Source organism: Microtus oregoni, unplaced genomic scaffold (genome assembly GCF_018167655.1).
Source record: "Microtus oregoni isolate MIOR12 unplaced genomic scaffold, Mior012 000032F_ref0000030, whole genome shotgun sequence".
NCBI classification, from domain to species: Eukaryota; Metazoa; Chordata; class Mammalia; order Rodentia; family Cricetidae; genus Microtus; species Microtus oregoni.
Genome location: NW_024543091.1, coordinates 21,413,582 through 21,429,061, shown reverse-complemented (window position 1 = coordinate 21,429,061; position 15,480 = coordinate 21,413,582). Strand labels below are relative to the sequence as shown.

At 42.7% G+C, this 15,480-nt stretch overlaps 1 protein-coding gene across 2 annotated transcripts in view; it reads right to left on the bottom strand.

Moving 5' to 3' along the window:
- The window catches only part of Znf609 (zinc finger protein 609), a 154,630-nt gene that overhangs the window by 12,326 nt on the left and 126,824 nt on the right, over nt 1–15,480 (bottom strand). For both annotated transcript variants that reach the window (XM_041679320.1, XM_041679321.1), the window contains 2 exons: nt 4,038–4,125; nt 386–2,729 (listed from right to left, as the gene is read on the bottom strand). In XM_041679320.1, coding sequence (XP_041535254.1) covers nt 386–2,729; nt 4,038–4,125 — 2,432 coding nt within the window. The remainder of the gene's footprint in view (nt 1–385; nt 2,730–4,037; nt 4,126–15,480) is intronic.

Here is a 15,480-nt window from a genome sequence, read left to right as displayed (position 1 = left end):
GTGCATCATAGTTGACACCATAAAGTCCTTTTTAAAGAAACCTGTTAGCTGAATACTATATGCTTTCATCCCAAAGGAATCATACAGTAGAACATTGGGCCAGAAATCAAGATGCCCAGGTTCTTGTCCTGGCTCTGCTAGGGAAGGCTCAACTAATTCTAGACAAAATAAACCGTCTTATTAGTTCTTCTTTCCCATTTAGGGGAAAATACCTTTTAAGGAGGAAAAATACCTAGAAAAAAAAACATTAAAATATACAAAATTCCTAAAATTATACAATTCTCCTGCTAGTCTCAATTCTATGGAACCCCTACACAAGACAGTGTTGATCTGTGGGGGCCAGAAAGTTTATTAGTGTCTCCACTTCCTTACATACAACAGTTACCTGTCGGTACCAGAGTATTGGATCCACCTCTGCCTGTCGGCCACACTCAGTGCCTGTCTTAGCCTCAGAGGACTCCTTGCCTAGGTGGCTGGCCTCACCCAGCTTCCCTTTAAGGCCTTCAGGGGCCTGGCTGGGGAGTTTTGATGAGTCATCTAATTTGGGAATGATGACAGACTTGGCAGGATCAGCCCCTGGCTCCTTGGCCTTGCCTGGCCCTGACTTCACCAGGTCTGTCAGGCTGGGAGCCTTGGTGAGAGTTGGTGGAATCGATGGCTTTTGCTTCCACTCTTCCTTGAGTGATGCGTCCCGCTCTTTCAGGCCCATCTCTGTCTTCTTGTCCAGTCCCCGCTGCTGTTGCTGCTCCAAGCTCTGGCGCTTCTGCTGTTCTTCATACTGCTGTCTATAAGCTGTGCTGGTGCTCAGGAGGTGGGTGTGGTAGCTCTGGTCGCTGTAGCCATATGGAGGCACGTAGGCATATTGGTTATAGTACAGGGACTGCATGTACATGTTGGGTCTTTGCTGGATGACCGAGGGCTGCTGACTGGAACTGCTCAGCTCAGGTTTCTTTTCCTCACAGACATCATTCTTCACTTTCCCTTCTATGCTCTCAGGCTCCTCATCCTTTTTTGTCTTTAGAGCCTGGCCCTCTATTCCTGACTGGCTGCTTGAGTTGAGAGCCCCTGGGCTTGACTGTGCATAACCTGGAGAATAGTAACTTTCAAAGCCTTGATAATATGGTGAGTCTTTGTTCTGTGGCTGAGGGGGAAAAAGTGTTTTCTTAGCCCCTTCTTTAACCAGCTGTTCAGGGTCCTTAGACTTGACACTGTCTACCTTGCCCTCCCCATCCTCCCCAGCATCAGAGATATCAGAGTAGGCAGGACTATTAGTTTTTACTGAACTGGCTTCAGCACCATTCTGGGTGACTACGTGTAGGGGAGTTAGGGGTTGGGTTGGGGTAGTACTATCTAGGCGGCTGCTGCCTCCAATTGAAGGGCTGGGAGCATTGTCTGTAAAACTGTAAATCTTATCAGCTTCAGCCTTGATGCTTGCTAACCGGCTTTGGTGGGAGTCTGAGGAACCATTCAGAAGCCCCTCCATTTTTATTCCATCTCCTGATGATTCTCTGAATGGGCTTTTACCTTCTTCTGCTCGGCACACCTTCCCAGGGGTCAGAGGACTTTCAAGTTCCTTTGATGATTCCTTCTTTTTTTTGTCTTTCTTTTTCTTGTCCTTGGCAGGGGTCAAGGCAGGGTTGACTGTGAAAGGTTCTCCCATAACAGTGGGCTTGGGCTGAATGGGCTTGAGTTGGGGACTGTTGGGCATTGCTTGGACCACTGTGGTGGTCAAACCCGAAGAGGAGCCTGGGCTTGCTGCGGTAAAGGTGGCTGTCTGGAAAGTGTAGATCTGTTGTGGGGGTATAGCAGGGGCAATGGGCCGGGCTGATTTTAAGCTCTTGGATGGAATCTTTTCAGGTTTCAAACTGGAGGTCTTCTTACATTTTTCTTTTTCCATACACTTCCTTTCTAAAGAGTCAAAGGCATCGTTGCTTGTTTCATCCATTACTGAGGGTCCATCGTCAGAGCCATCATTGGATAAGGCCCCAAGGTCTGTGTCTCCCTCCCCACTCATTTTTTTCTTACAGAGGCCTTTTGTGCTGAATTTGCTTGAAGGTGAAGGGCTATGAGGCTCAACAAGTCGAACTTTGGGGGTAGCTGAGCGGGCAGGGGACAAGGATCCTTTCTGTGAAACAGATGCCCCATTGCAGCTGCTGAGGTCTGCATGGAGGGTGGGCTCTTCTCCGTACTCACTGTCTCCATCAGCTTCTGGTTTGCTGTCATCATCCGTGTGGGCATGAGCTTGGTGGTACTTAAGTCCATTAATGTGCTTGTACTTTTTGTTGCAGTTTGGGTGGGGACAGTCAATCAGGACCGGAGAGGGACAATTTCTGTCCACGACATTGGGTTCCACCTTGGTCCCGGGTAGGGGCCCGGTGGCTGAGCCCATGGAATTTGTGCGAACACGCTTGCTCCCTTTGGAGTCCTCTGAGCTAGAATTCAGCTCCATATCTGAAAGAGGTTTGTTTTTCCGCTTATTAGCTGAGGAAGGGCTGGCCTTGACATCCTCAGAGGTGCTACTGGCAGGTGGGCGATGCTCTGAAGAGGTCTGGCTGCCTCGACGGCCTTTGCTGTTGGCTCCTGCTCGGGTTTTGCTGTTGTTGCTGGTTCCTTTGCCCTCAGAGGCTGTGGCTGTCTCATTGACAGGCGTGTTACTGTTGGGACGCATGCGTTTGCCTCTTCCTCGACCATTACGCATTTCCAAGTCACTGGTGGGAGAGTCACAGAACCTTGGCGAAAGACAAATAGGATAGGATATTAGTAAGGGGGAAACGTATTTGTTTTTATTTCTGTGAGGCAGGGCCTCCCAGCAAGAGCCACTACACTCAGCTTTGTTTTTTTCCAAGCCCTGGTACGGAACTCACTAAGTAGTCAAAGTTGGCCTCCAACTTGTACCAATTCTTCTGTCCAGCTTCCATTTTAAAGACTATGGTTACTTTTAGGAACGTGTATGGGAACTATATTGAGTGGTGGCCTCCTAGGTGTCATTTGCATAACAGTTCTGGGCCATTCCACCATGTTTTAGGCTTCTCAAGCCCTAGTACACTGGGTAATAACATTAGGAATAAGGTATAAAAAGGCATTGAAATATTAATGGTTTGTACTGTATTTTTATTTGTGATGCTGTCGAGAGTGAATCTCTAAGTCTCATGCAGTATCTCAACCTCAAAATGTTAATCTTATCACATACATTTTGGAGATAAGTCATGTAGCCTAAGGTGACCTCAAACTCCCTACATAGCTGAAACTGGCTTTGAAATCCTGACCTTCTGTATCCACCAAGGGCTGGGATTACAGATACATAGCACCATGGCTGGCTTGAAATTTTAATTTAAAAATCAAACTGCAACTTGAAAATAAGGCCAGGCGGGCTGGAGAGATGGCTCAGAGGTTAAGAGCACTGACTGCTCTTCCAGAGGTCCTGAGTTCAAGTCCTAGCGGCCACGTGATGGCTCACAACCATCTGTGAGATCTGGTTCCCTCTTCTAGCCTGCAGGTGTACACGCAGGCAGAACACTGTATACATAATAAATAAAATCGTTTTTTAAAAAAAAAAAAAAAAAAAAAAGAAAGCCGGGCAGTGGTGGTGCACGCCTTTAATCCCAGCACTCGGGAGGCAGAGGCAGGCAGATCTCTGTGAGTTCGAGACCAGCCTGGTCTACAAGAGCTAGTTCCAGGACAGGCTCCAAAACCACAGAGAAACCCTGTCTCGAAAAACCAAAAAAAAAAGAAAGAAAGAAAATAAGGCCAGGCAAAACGACTCAGACAAATACCTGTAATCCTAGTACCTAGAAGGATGAAGTAAGATGCTCACCTCAGATTTGAGGCAGTCTGGCCTACAGAGTGAATTCCAAGAAAGCCTGGGTTACAGAATGAAGTGGGGGAGGGGGACAGGTAAAGTGGATATACTCTGTGTGGTGGCTCAGGAGGTTTGAGTTTGAGGCCAATTGGGCCAACTCTAGTAAGATGAAGATGTAACGATACATTAATAATATGGGGATCAGACTAATATAAACTAGATATCTATACGTGCTCACCTTGGGGGTGCCCAATCATGCCTTGTGCAGTCAAGAAGTGTACCGACGTATGTCTTGTTCCTCCATGTCACATTTACCACCAACATCCCTGCAAAAAAGAAGATAGTATGGATGAGACAAATTTGCTGGCCACTGCGAAGACTTCTTCATCTGAGCAGTTCTCTGACTTTTCCTATGAAAGTTTAGTGGTGCTTTGGTACCAATGGGCACATGACTGGACTAGAATAGTTCCATGGGAATTGCCTACAGATGGTCAATAGTTCAAAGATTTTGTAGCCTGATCAAGACTTTTTTTTTTTTTTTTTTTTTTTTTGGTTTTTCGAGACAGGGTTTCTCTGTGGCTTTGGAGCCTGTCCTGGAACTAGCTCTGTAGACCAGGCTGGTCTCGAACTCACAGAGATCCGCCTGCCTCTGCCTCCCGAGTGCTAGGATTAAAGGCATGCGCCACCACCGCCTGGCTCAAGACATTTTTTATTTTTTTGAAATAGTATTATGGGTCTTAGGCTATCCTTAAATTTGCTATATAACTGAAGGCGACCTTGAGCTCGAGTCTCCTTCCACTACTTCTGAGTGTTGGGATTACAAGAAGGCCCCTATACACCCAGATTTATGTAGTGCTCAGGACTGAACTAGGGTTTTATTCATATTGGACAAACATTCTACTGACTAAGTTACACTGTCAGTTCTCCCCAGTTTTTGTTAAGATAGTATCTTGCTATATAGTCAGAATTAGCCTCAAACTATCTAGCCAAGGATAGCTTTGAACTCCTGATCCTTCTGCCTCTACTTACTGAGCGTTGGGTTTATATGTATGTGCTACCATGCCTGACTTAATGCATTTATTACTTTAACTGAGTTCAAGTATTCCAGTGCATGACTAAACCATAATTTAGACCTTTGGGGGGGCGTGTACAGCTTAGGTTGTTTGGTACATTTTACTCTAAAAAAAGGCTATTTTTTATTATTTTAAATTATATTTCTATGAGTGTGTCTGTGCATGTGACTGCAGATGCCTGATAAAGCTATGTGTGTTGGGAACTGAACTTAGTCCTCTAGAAGAACAATATGTATATTTTTTTCTCTTAATCACTGAGCTTTCTCTCCAGCTTCACTCTTTTTTTTTTTTTTTTTTTTTTTTTTTGAGGAAGGGTTTCTCTGTGGTTTTGGAGCCTATCCTGGAACTAGCTCTTGTAGACCAGGCTGGTCTCGAACTCATAGAGATCCTCTTGCCTTTGCCTCCCGAGTGCTGGGATTAAAGGCGCGCGCCACCACCGCCCAGCCCAGCCTCACTCTTAAGTGATGGTAAAGTAATTATTTAGACACGTTGTTCATTTTATTAAAAGAAGAACTGAAGGATGGGGATGTGGTTCACTTGGCAGAGTGCTTGTCTAGCACACATAAAACCCTAGCTCAATCTCTAGTACTATATAAAGTTGAGTATTGTGGCAGAAACCTGTAACCAAAGCACTTGAAAGGTGGAATTAGGAGCAATGTAAATTCAAAGTAATCCTCAATTATACAGCTAGCTCAAGGCCAGCTGAGGATACAGGACACCCTGTTCCTCCCCCTCCCCTCCACACACACAAAAGGGAAAAAAAAAAGCTTTTGGATATATGACACGACAATATTCCTAAATTCAAAAAGAGTATTAAAAATCTGAAAAACACTGAAATCTGGGTATGGTAGTACACACCATGGTACTGACATTTGTGGGGTGGAGACAGGATGATCAGGGGAGTTCAAGACCAATCTGGTCTACAGAGTGAGCTCCAGGACAGCCTGGGCAACACAGAGAAATTGTCTTGAAAACCAAAACCAGAGACAGATAGATAGATGATAGATAGACAGACAGACAGACAGACAGACAGAAGCAAGCACATGTGCACAACGAGCTAGGGATGTAGCTCAATGGGACAGCGCTTCCCTGGTACTAACACAGCCCTGGATATAATTCCTAGTTCTTCTGAAGAGAGAATAATCAAAGAGAGAGAGAGAAAGTGATTCTCCATGTGCTGATCTGAAAAGATTATATACATGAGAGACAGTAGTATGGGAAACAGTGTGATACAGTGGTATCATTTAAGGCAGCATATATATTTTTCATTATATATTATGTATTTGTATATATAGTATATATTTGTAGAGATAAGGGTGCACATGGAGTACATGGAGAGGACTGAGGACAATTTGCAGCAATCAGTTCTCTCATTCTATCATGTAGGTCCTGTGGATTGAGCACAGGTCACCAGGCTTGGTTGCAGGCATCTTTACCCACTGAAAAATCTTGCAGGACTATCCTTGAATATTTCTAAGTAGGGAACTTGAAGGCTAATGGACAATGATAGGAGGGATACTTCATTTTAAACCATTTGTTTGTATGTGTTTGCATGTGCTAGAGTGTGCATTTGGAAGTCACAGAATAAGTCAAAGGAGTTAATTCTCTACTAGGTTCTAAGGATCAAACCCACCCACACTAACCATGAATTCCCTATCCTCTTACCTCTGCCATCTGAGTCCTGAAATTACAATATTTCCCCCCAGTGGCTGCATTCGAGCAGACAATTAGGTTGTTCCATTCTTCTGTTATTGCAAATAAAGAGCAAAGGATATCCTTGAATAAATGATTCAGCTTTGTTTAACATAGGTATGTCTGTAAGGGAAGTAAAATTGCTAATCACAGGGCACGTTTATTGGGAGCTTGGAAAAATACCGCCAAATTGCTTCAGAGAGAACGTACTCATTTAGTTATCCCTCAGTATGACATGGCATGTGTGATGTAACACTTAGGAGCAGGTCCTCTGCAAGAGCGGCCCGTGCTCTTAACAGTTAAGCCCCACTATTCTCTTTCTTAATTGTAACTTTTAATATCCTGGAGTAAGAGTTATTTCCTCAACAGGTCATTTACTGATTGCAGTTAATGATATGTAGGAATTATTTACTTTTGCATTGTTATGTTTATTAATAGTTTTGTTTTTGAGACAAGGTCTTAAACTCACACTTGTTTAGTATATAGCCAAGAAGTAAAGGATAACCTTGAATTTATACTCTTGCCTCACCTCCAAGTGTAGAAATTACAGGCATCTGTCGTTACTACAATCCAGTGTTGGAAATTAGAATAAATAAAAATGTAATAAAAAAAAGAAGAGAAAGCTGGGTGTGGTAGTGCATACCTTTAATCTCAGCACTTGAGAGATAGAAACAGGAGGAGCTCTGTGAGTTCTAGGACAGTCAGGACTATTCCCAGCCCCAAAAGTCATAGAAGTAGTTTTGGCTGCTGAGTAAAGGCACTTGCTGTCAAACCTGAGACTCACATGGTGGAAGAAGAAAAACTAACTAGTTCAAACTGTGCTCTGACTTCTACATGTGAGCTGAGGCATGTACGTGTACACAATAAATAAAAATATAATAAATAAGGTCAAGGTCATTCTCCATTAGAGGAAACACTGTCTACAATAAAACAACAACAGAAATGAAATCAGAAGTCAAAGTCCAGAAAGGGTAAATAATTTCTTTTCCCAAAAAAGTGTTTCTTTGTGTAGCCCTGGCTGTCCTGGAACTCTCTCTGTAGACCAGGTTGTCCTGGAAGTAACAGAGACAGTTCTGTCTCTGGCTCCTGAGAGCTGGGATTAAAGGCATGCACCACCACTGCCTGGCCAGAAAGGGTAAATAGCCGGGCGGTGGTGGCGCACGCCTTTAATCCCAGCACTCAGGAGGCAGAGGCAGGAGGATCTCTGTGAGTTCGAGACCAGCCTGGTCTACAGAGCTAGTTCCAGGACAGGCTCCAAAGCCACAGAGAAACCCTGTCTCGAAAAAACAAAACAAAACAAAAAAACAGAAAGGGTAAATAATTTATTGAAAGATTAGCATAAGTCAGATCTTTCGGATTCGAGGCTATCTCCAAAGGATTCTTATTCTCACATTATTCTTTTTTTTAATATTTATTTATTATGTATACAATATTCTGTCTGTGTATATCCTTGCAGGCCAGAAAAGGGCATCAGATCTCAATACAGATGGTTGTGAGCCACCATGTGGTTGCTGGGAATTGAACTCAGGACCTTTGGAAGAGCAGGCAATGCTCTTAAGCACTGAGCCATCTCTCCAGCCCTCTCACATTATTCTTTTATCTCTCCTTTCACTTATGATCAATGACATGTAAGTCTGCAAGCAGGTGTCCAAAGGGAAGGATTTCTACCCTCTTCCAAGACCCTGGCTTCTTAAGGAAATAGACTACTTTCTAAGAAAGTAATTGAGCTATTTTTTTTTTTTTGTATTAGCAGAGTGTTAGTGATAAACTGCTCTGCATAGTTTAAACAAGAATAGTGCCTGAGGTGATGGTGCACACCTTTAGTCTCTGCAGAGGCAAAGGCAGTCAGCTCTCTGAGTTCCAGGACAGCTAGGGCTATATAGGGAGACCCTAAACAACAACAACAGACCAGAGATGGGACACATTTATAAAGGTGGATGAGCACAGCTGCACAGAGAGAACAGACACAGGAGATGGATGCTATTTCTATTTTTGAAACAGCTGAGTGGAACACATGTTTATAAATATGAGTTCTTCCTCTGTCATACTCTGCAAACTTAGCGGTACTGAATGAGCTAAAGGGAGACAAGTTAAGAGAGCTGGCAATGGAGAGGGGAAGAGGAGCACTTCTAACATGGAAAGATAAAATGGAGGCTTGTTGAAATGTCACAGGAAACACATTTGCTGAAGTGTAACAGTCTTCCTACGAGGTTCTAAATTGAGACAGCTGGAGAATAAAAGGAAAGGAAGGAAAGGCAAAAAATAACCCTTTGCAGACCCACTTTCTCCAAAAGGCACACACTTTAGGGCAGTAAAAAGCAAGAAAAGTGGGTCTCTGTTTTTTGCTTTTTTTTTTTTTTCGAGACAGGGTTTCTCTAGAGCTACATCTCACATTTCTCTTCTTCTGCATGCATGTGCATTACATACATGTCTGGTGCCCACTGGGTCATCTGGAAGTGGAGTTACAGACAGTTGTGAACCACCATGTAGGTACTGGGAACCAAACTCAGGTTCATAGCAAGAACAGGAAGAGCTCTTAATCACTAAGCTATCTCTCCAGCTCCTATTCGTTTATTTTTTGAGATAGTCTCAATGCGCAGCCCTAGCTAGCTTGGAGCTCACTATGCAGATCTGATCATATAGAGATCTACCTGCCTCTGCCTTCTGCATACTGAGATTAGAGGTGTGTGCCTCCATGAGTGACTTATTCTTATTTTAGTGTGTCTGTGTGGTATATGCACATCTGTATCCACTTGCAGAAGCCAGGAGGTGTCAGGTGTCCTGTTCTGTCACTTTACACGTTATTCTTTTGGGGAAGGCTCACTTGGGTATTTTTCAGTTGTGCAGTTTTCCTATTAAAAGAATGAACTCCTTTCTCCACTCTGCCTCCACCATCTCTTTCTCATCTCCTCCCCACTTCTGGGGTATATGTGCAAGGCACCAAATTCAGATTTATTCCTATTGAGCAAGCACTGTACACCGAGCCACACCCTTAACAGGCCTGTTACAAGAAGTCCAGCTCCTAAAGAGGAGCAATTGATGATCGTGTAAGCTAGAAAGCAGGGAATTTGGGGCTTGACACAGTGGAAATACGGGCTGAAAATAAGGAAAAAGAACAGGATTTCTGCACTATTTGGGTAAGAGCCAGTCACACTGGCCTGTCTACTCTGACACTGGAATTTCTCAATAATGTCTTCTATTCCATCTCTACACAACCATGGGGGTCAAGTCCTCGTTAACGCACCTAATGACTAATTTCAACATCTTTGAATTATACTGCCTTTACTAAAGATTCCAGGTTTCAGTTCTATCAATATAGTTAGTGAGCTATTGTCAGATTCATCTACTTCAAACACTGCTCTCAAGCAACTAGCCAACATAAGTGAATATTTATGTTTCATCATTGTACCAAGTACTACGTGGAGATTCAAAACACAACACAGATACATGATTACTGAATTGAAGTTTTCAAGGTACAAAATGAAGAAACATAAAATCATTGTTAAGACTGACCAACCAACCATAAAACCCACTGGCTAGATGCAATGTCATACATTAGTCCCACTGTTAGGAGGCTGCAGTAGAAGTATCATGTAAACCCAGCAGTTCAAGGTCTGCCTATAAAACATACAACAGGATGCTGGCCTTTTTATGAGACAGGGTTTCTCTGTGTAACAGTCCTGGCTGTCCTGGAACTAACTCTTGTAGACCAGGCTGGCCTCGAACTCAGAGAGATCCACCATCTCTGCCTCCTGAGTGTTGGGATTAAAGGTGTGCACCACCACCGCCCAGCCAAGGAGGCCTTTATCTAAAACAAAAACTAAAATTGAAACAGTCCCTCAAAACATCAACCCCCGCCTACCCACTCAAATATGCAAAGGGGTTTGGGTCATAGCTGAGAGCAAGGGTTTAGCATGCACAAGACCCTGGGCTTTTTATCCTTAATATCAAAATCCTCAAACCAAGCGCCAGTGGCACACGCCTTTAATCTCAGCATTCGGGAGGCAGAGGCAGGTGAATCTGAGAGGAACCCTGTCTCGAAAAACCAAAACCACAACAAAACCCAAACCATATTCTGTGTATTGTGGTAGTCATGGTCTGTGCAGACCAGGGAAAGAGGAGAGGATTTAGAAAATCCCAAAGGATGTAAGTGAGACAATACACAAGAAGAGACCATGTTGTGGTAGGCTGGAGCTGTGTCAACACAGGGAAGAGGCTCTCTCCAGAGTTTCCTCAAGCACTAACTCTAAACAAATTCTTGTTAGTTGCTACAGATTTGGGGCTACTGCATTCAGATAAATCACAGAGAATAAAAACTTGTGTTTTGAGGCAAGGTTTCAGTACGTAGCACTGGCTGGCCTGAACCTCATTACAGACTGGGCAGGCCTTAAATTCAGAGATTCAACTGTCTCTCTAATGCTGGGATTAAAGGTATGCACCATCCTGCCAGGTGATTTGTTTTTATTTTATGTTTTAGGAGTGTTTTGCCTAGATGCATGTATATGTATTGAGTAATTGGTGACCATGAAGGCCAGAAGATCATCCCTGGAATTGGAGTTGTGGACAGTTTAAATTGCCCTGTGGACCACTCTTGGGAATATACCCAAGAGAGGCCCTATCATACAACAAAAGTATATGCTCAACTATGTTCATGGCAGCATTGTTTGTAATAGCCAGAACCTGGAAACAACCTAGATGCCCTTCAACGGAAGAATGGATGAAGAAAGTATGGAATATATACATATTAGAGTATTACTCAGCAGTAAAAAACAAGGACTTCTTGAGTTTTGCATACAAATGGATGGAAATAGAAAACACTATCCTGAGTGAGGTAAGCCAGACCCAAAAAGAGGAACATGGGATGTACTCACTCATATTTGGTTTCTAGCCATAAATAAAGGACATTGAGCTTATAATTCATGTTCCTAGAGAAGCTAAATAAGAAGGTGAATCCAAAGACAAACACATAGGCATCCTCAGGAATATTAACCTTCATCAGGCGATGAAAGGAGACAGAGACAGAGACCCACACGGGAGCACCGGACAGAAATCTCAAGGTCCAAATCAGGAGCAGAAGGAGACGGAGCACGAGCAAGGAACTCAGGACCACGAGGGGTGCACCCACACACTAAGACAATGGGGATGTTCTATTGGGATCTCACCAAGGCCAGCTGGCCTAGGTCTGAAAAAACATGGGATAAATCCGGACTAGCTGAACATAGCGGACAATGAGGAATACTGAGAATTCAAGAACAATTGCAGTGGGTTTTTGATCCTACTGCACGTACTGGCTTTGTGGGAGCCTAGGCAGTTTGGATGCTCACCTTACGAGACCTGGATAGAGGTGGGCAGTCCTTGGGCTTCCCACAGGTCAGGGAACCCTGATTGCTCTTCGAGCAGATGAGGGAGGGGGAATTGATCGGGGGAGGGGGAGGGAAATGGGAAGCGGTTGTGGGGACGAGGCAGAAATCCTTAATAAATAAATAAATTTAAAAAAAAAAAAAAAAAAAAAAAAAAGAAAGGCTTGGTTAAACCTGCCTTGTGCATTCTTCTGTTTACATCCTTGTTTATGCCATCCTGACCCAAACTTCATCAAGGCATACAGATGTTTATTCCTGTTTAATCATGTCTGCATAGATAATCCTTTCTCCTCACAGACCCCTTAATTGTTTCTTCTACTTCAATGACGTTGAAGCTCCATCGCCCTTCCGCTTTGACCTTGGAAATGTTGTGTTCGAAAAACAGATTACAATCTCCCCTAGTCGACAGGGAAAAATATTAGTTCTTTTCATTGGGTTATTGTTTACTCTCTGTGTTTGCCTTTGCTTGTTCTTCTGTCCGTACATTCACTAATAAAAAAGTCAGTCTTGTTCAATAAAAAAAAAAAAAAAAAAAAAAAAAAAAAAAAAAAAAAAAAATAAATTGCCCTGTGGGTGCTAGGAATGAGCCCTTGTTCTCTGCAAGGTCAGTGAGTGAGTCATCTCTTTAGCCCCTAAGATAAAGATTTTGACTTTTGTGCTGATGGCTCACAAACAGACCCAAACAGCTGATCCTTAGCCATGCTCTTTATTTTATTTAAAAAAAAACAAAACAAAACAAAAAACTTTTGTTAATGTTTAAATAATACAGGCTACTTTCAGCTTCTATACTGTATACTCACTTAGCCCATGTTCTACAGCCTCAGATTTCTGCTCTGTAGCTAGCCTTGAGCTTGCTATGTAGCCAAGGCTGGCCTCAAAGTTCCAATCCTCCTGCTCTCATATCCCAAGTACTGTGATTATAGGTTTGTACTATAATGCCTGGATTGTGTGTGTGTGTGTGTGTGTGTATGTGTGTATCATAGCACACATGGAGGTCAGGAGTCAGTTCTCTCCTTCTACTACGTGGGTCCTGGGAACTGAACTAATATAGTGCTAATTTATATACCTAGTTTGTAATATTTACATTCATCATTTAATAATCAATAAGTAATGAGTTTCTAGCCATAGTTTGTGACTATGGAAAAACACAGAAATAGAAGGTGTGGTTTGAGAGCTGATTGAGTGAGTAAGAGTGCCTGCTGTTAAGCATGAAGACAAGAGTTTGGATTCCAACACCCACATAAGAAAGAAGCCAAGCATGACTATAACACGTGCCAGCACTAAGAGGAATGCTAGGGCTTGCTGGCTGTCAGCTCTATTCTAGGTTCAGTGAGGAACGTACTCAAGGTCATAAGGTGTAGACTGAGACAGCAGGACACTTGATGTTCTCCTTAGCCTTCACACATGTGTGAACAGGCTGTATTTTTAATGTACAAGGTAAAAACATACTTTCTCAGCACTTAAGAGTTCATTATTGCTTGGTGTCAAACACTACATATTCTGGATTACAGCTGACCTAGTCACCCCCCACCCCTATAGGGGTTTCTCTGTGTAGCTTTGGAGCCTGTCCTGGAACTTGCTCTGCAGACCATGCTGGTCTTGAACTCACAGAGATCTGCCCAACTCTGCCTCCCGAGTGCTGGGATTAAAGGCATGCACCACCACGGCTCAACTTGGATTACAGCTGAGAGAATACAGTTGTGGACTAGCTTGAATAACTATAGGTATATTTTTGGCAGAGAAGCAGGATACTGATTTTATGCTTGACTGCTCTCTACTAGGAAAAAACAAAACAAAGCAAACAAACAGCAGCAGTAAGACTGCATATAGCTGACAAAGGCAAGGCTACACAGCAGAAGACACAGGAAGAAAAAAAAGAAATATTCATTAAGCAAAAGGACATAGGACATAGAAAGAGGAAAAAAGAAGTAGAAAACAGAAACTCTGCAAAGGGAAAAGATGCAAAGTTATTATTATAAAACATATTGTGTGTTTCTTTGTCTGTGGGGCTCCTATTGAGGACATATGGAACAAAATGCATGGCAAGGGATGGAGCTCATAGGGTAGGATGCTTCCTTAGTATGTATGCATCCTTGGGCTTGATATTGATACTCAATAACAGGTAACCTGTTATCCCAGCACAGGAGGTGAAGATCAGCAGCAGTTCAAGGTTGGCCTCAGTTACATACTGAGTTCAAGGCCAACCTGGGCTACATAAGACTCTTTAAATAAATAAATAAAAATGGGAGGAAACATAAAGTTCAAATTTGAAGTGCGAGAAAACTGTAGATGTTATATTAAAAAAGAAAATAATGGGGCTGGAGAGATGGCTCAGTGGTTAAGAGCATTGCCTGCTCTTCCAAAGGTCCTGAGTTCAATTCCCAGCAACCACATGGTGGCTCACAGCCATCTGTAATGGGGTCTGGTGCCCTCTTCTGGCCTGCAGGCATACAGACAGAACATTGTATTCATAATAAATAAATAAATAAATAAATAAATAAATATTAAAACAGGAGGAGACAGTGGCTGGCTGTTTAAAAAAGAAAGAGTGAGATTTAAAAAAAAAGAAAATAATGCAATAATTAAACCAATCATAATAAATCCTTAACACAGAATGCTATGTGGTTACTTAAAATGTTATCAGAGTCTATTTAACCTTATGAGAAAATGCTCATGGTATATACCTCTAAACAAACAAGGACCTCAAAGCATAGAGGAAAGGATTCTAATCTGCTTAAAAGAAAAATGGATGCATATGGAACAGTGATCATCTCTGGGTGATTCTATTTATTTAGTTTTTTTTTTTTTTCAAGATAGGGTTCACTTTGAACTCATGCGCTCTTTCTGCTTCAGCCTTATAAAGGATAGGAGAGCAGGTTAGAGCCACTACACCTGGCTTGTTTTTTTTTTTAACCCCCCCTCCTGTCCCTCCCGAGCAAAACAAAGGTAGGTACCCTAGAAAGCTCTATTTGCTTAGCTTGGCTAGAGAAACCCAAACCACTATGTTCAATATCAGTGCTAGATTAACCATGAGCATTAATACTTGTTGCTGACATTTTTACAAAGGTGTCAAATTGTTGTTTAGTACACTCTTGTTCTCTTGAGGTTATAAAAGCCACCAGTTTTGCTTTCCTAGTAAGATACACTCTCCTCTTATATTTATAAAAGAGATCCTTCCATCTACAACACAATGATCAAAAACCAACTTATGGTGTTTCTGTTGGTCCAATCCCTTAAAAATGTTTTTTTTTCTTTTTCATTTTTTATGTGTATAGGAATACAAGTCTGTCTATGCACCACAAGTGTGTCTGGCGCCCTTGGAGACCAGAAGAGTGTGTCAGACTCTCAGGAACTAGATACAGCCTGTTGTGAGCTGCTATATGGTCTCTGGGAAGTGGACCCAGGTCAGCTGGAAAGCTGTGTTCTTAACTGTTGAGGTATCTCTCCAGCCCCCTCCAATTTCTTTCTAAAAAATCGTCTGCCAATATCTGTCTGCCAATGTTGAGAGATGTGGTAAAGAAAAGGAGAAGGCGGTCTAACAAAAACCTCTACTCCC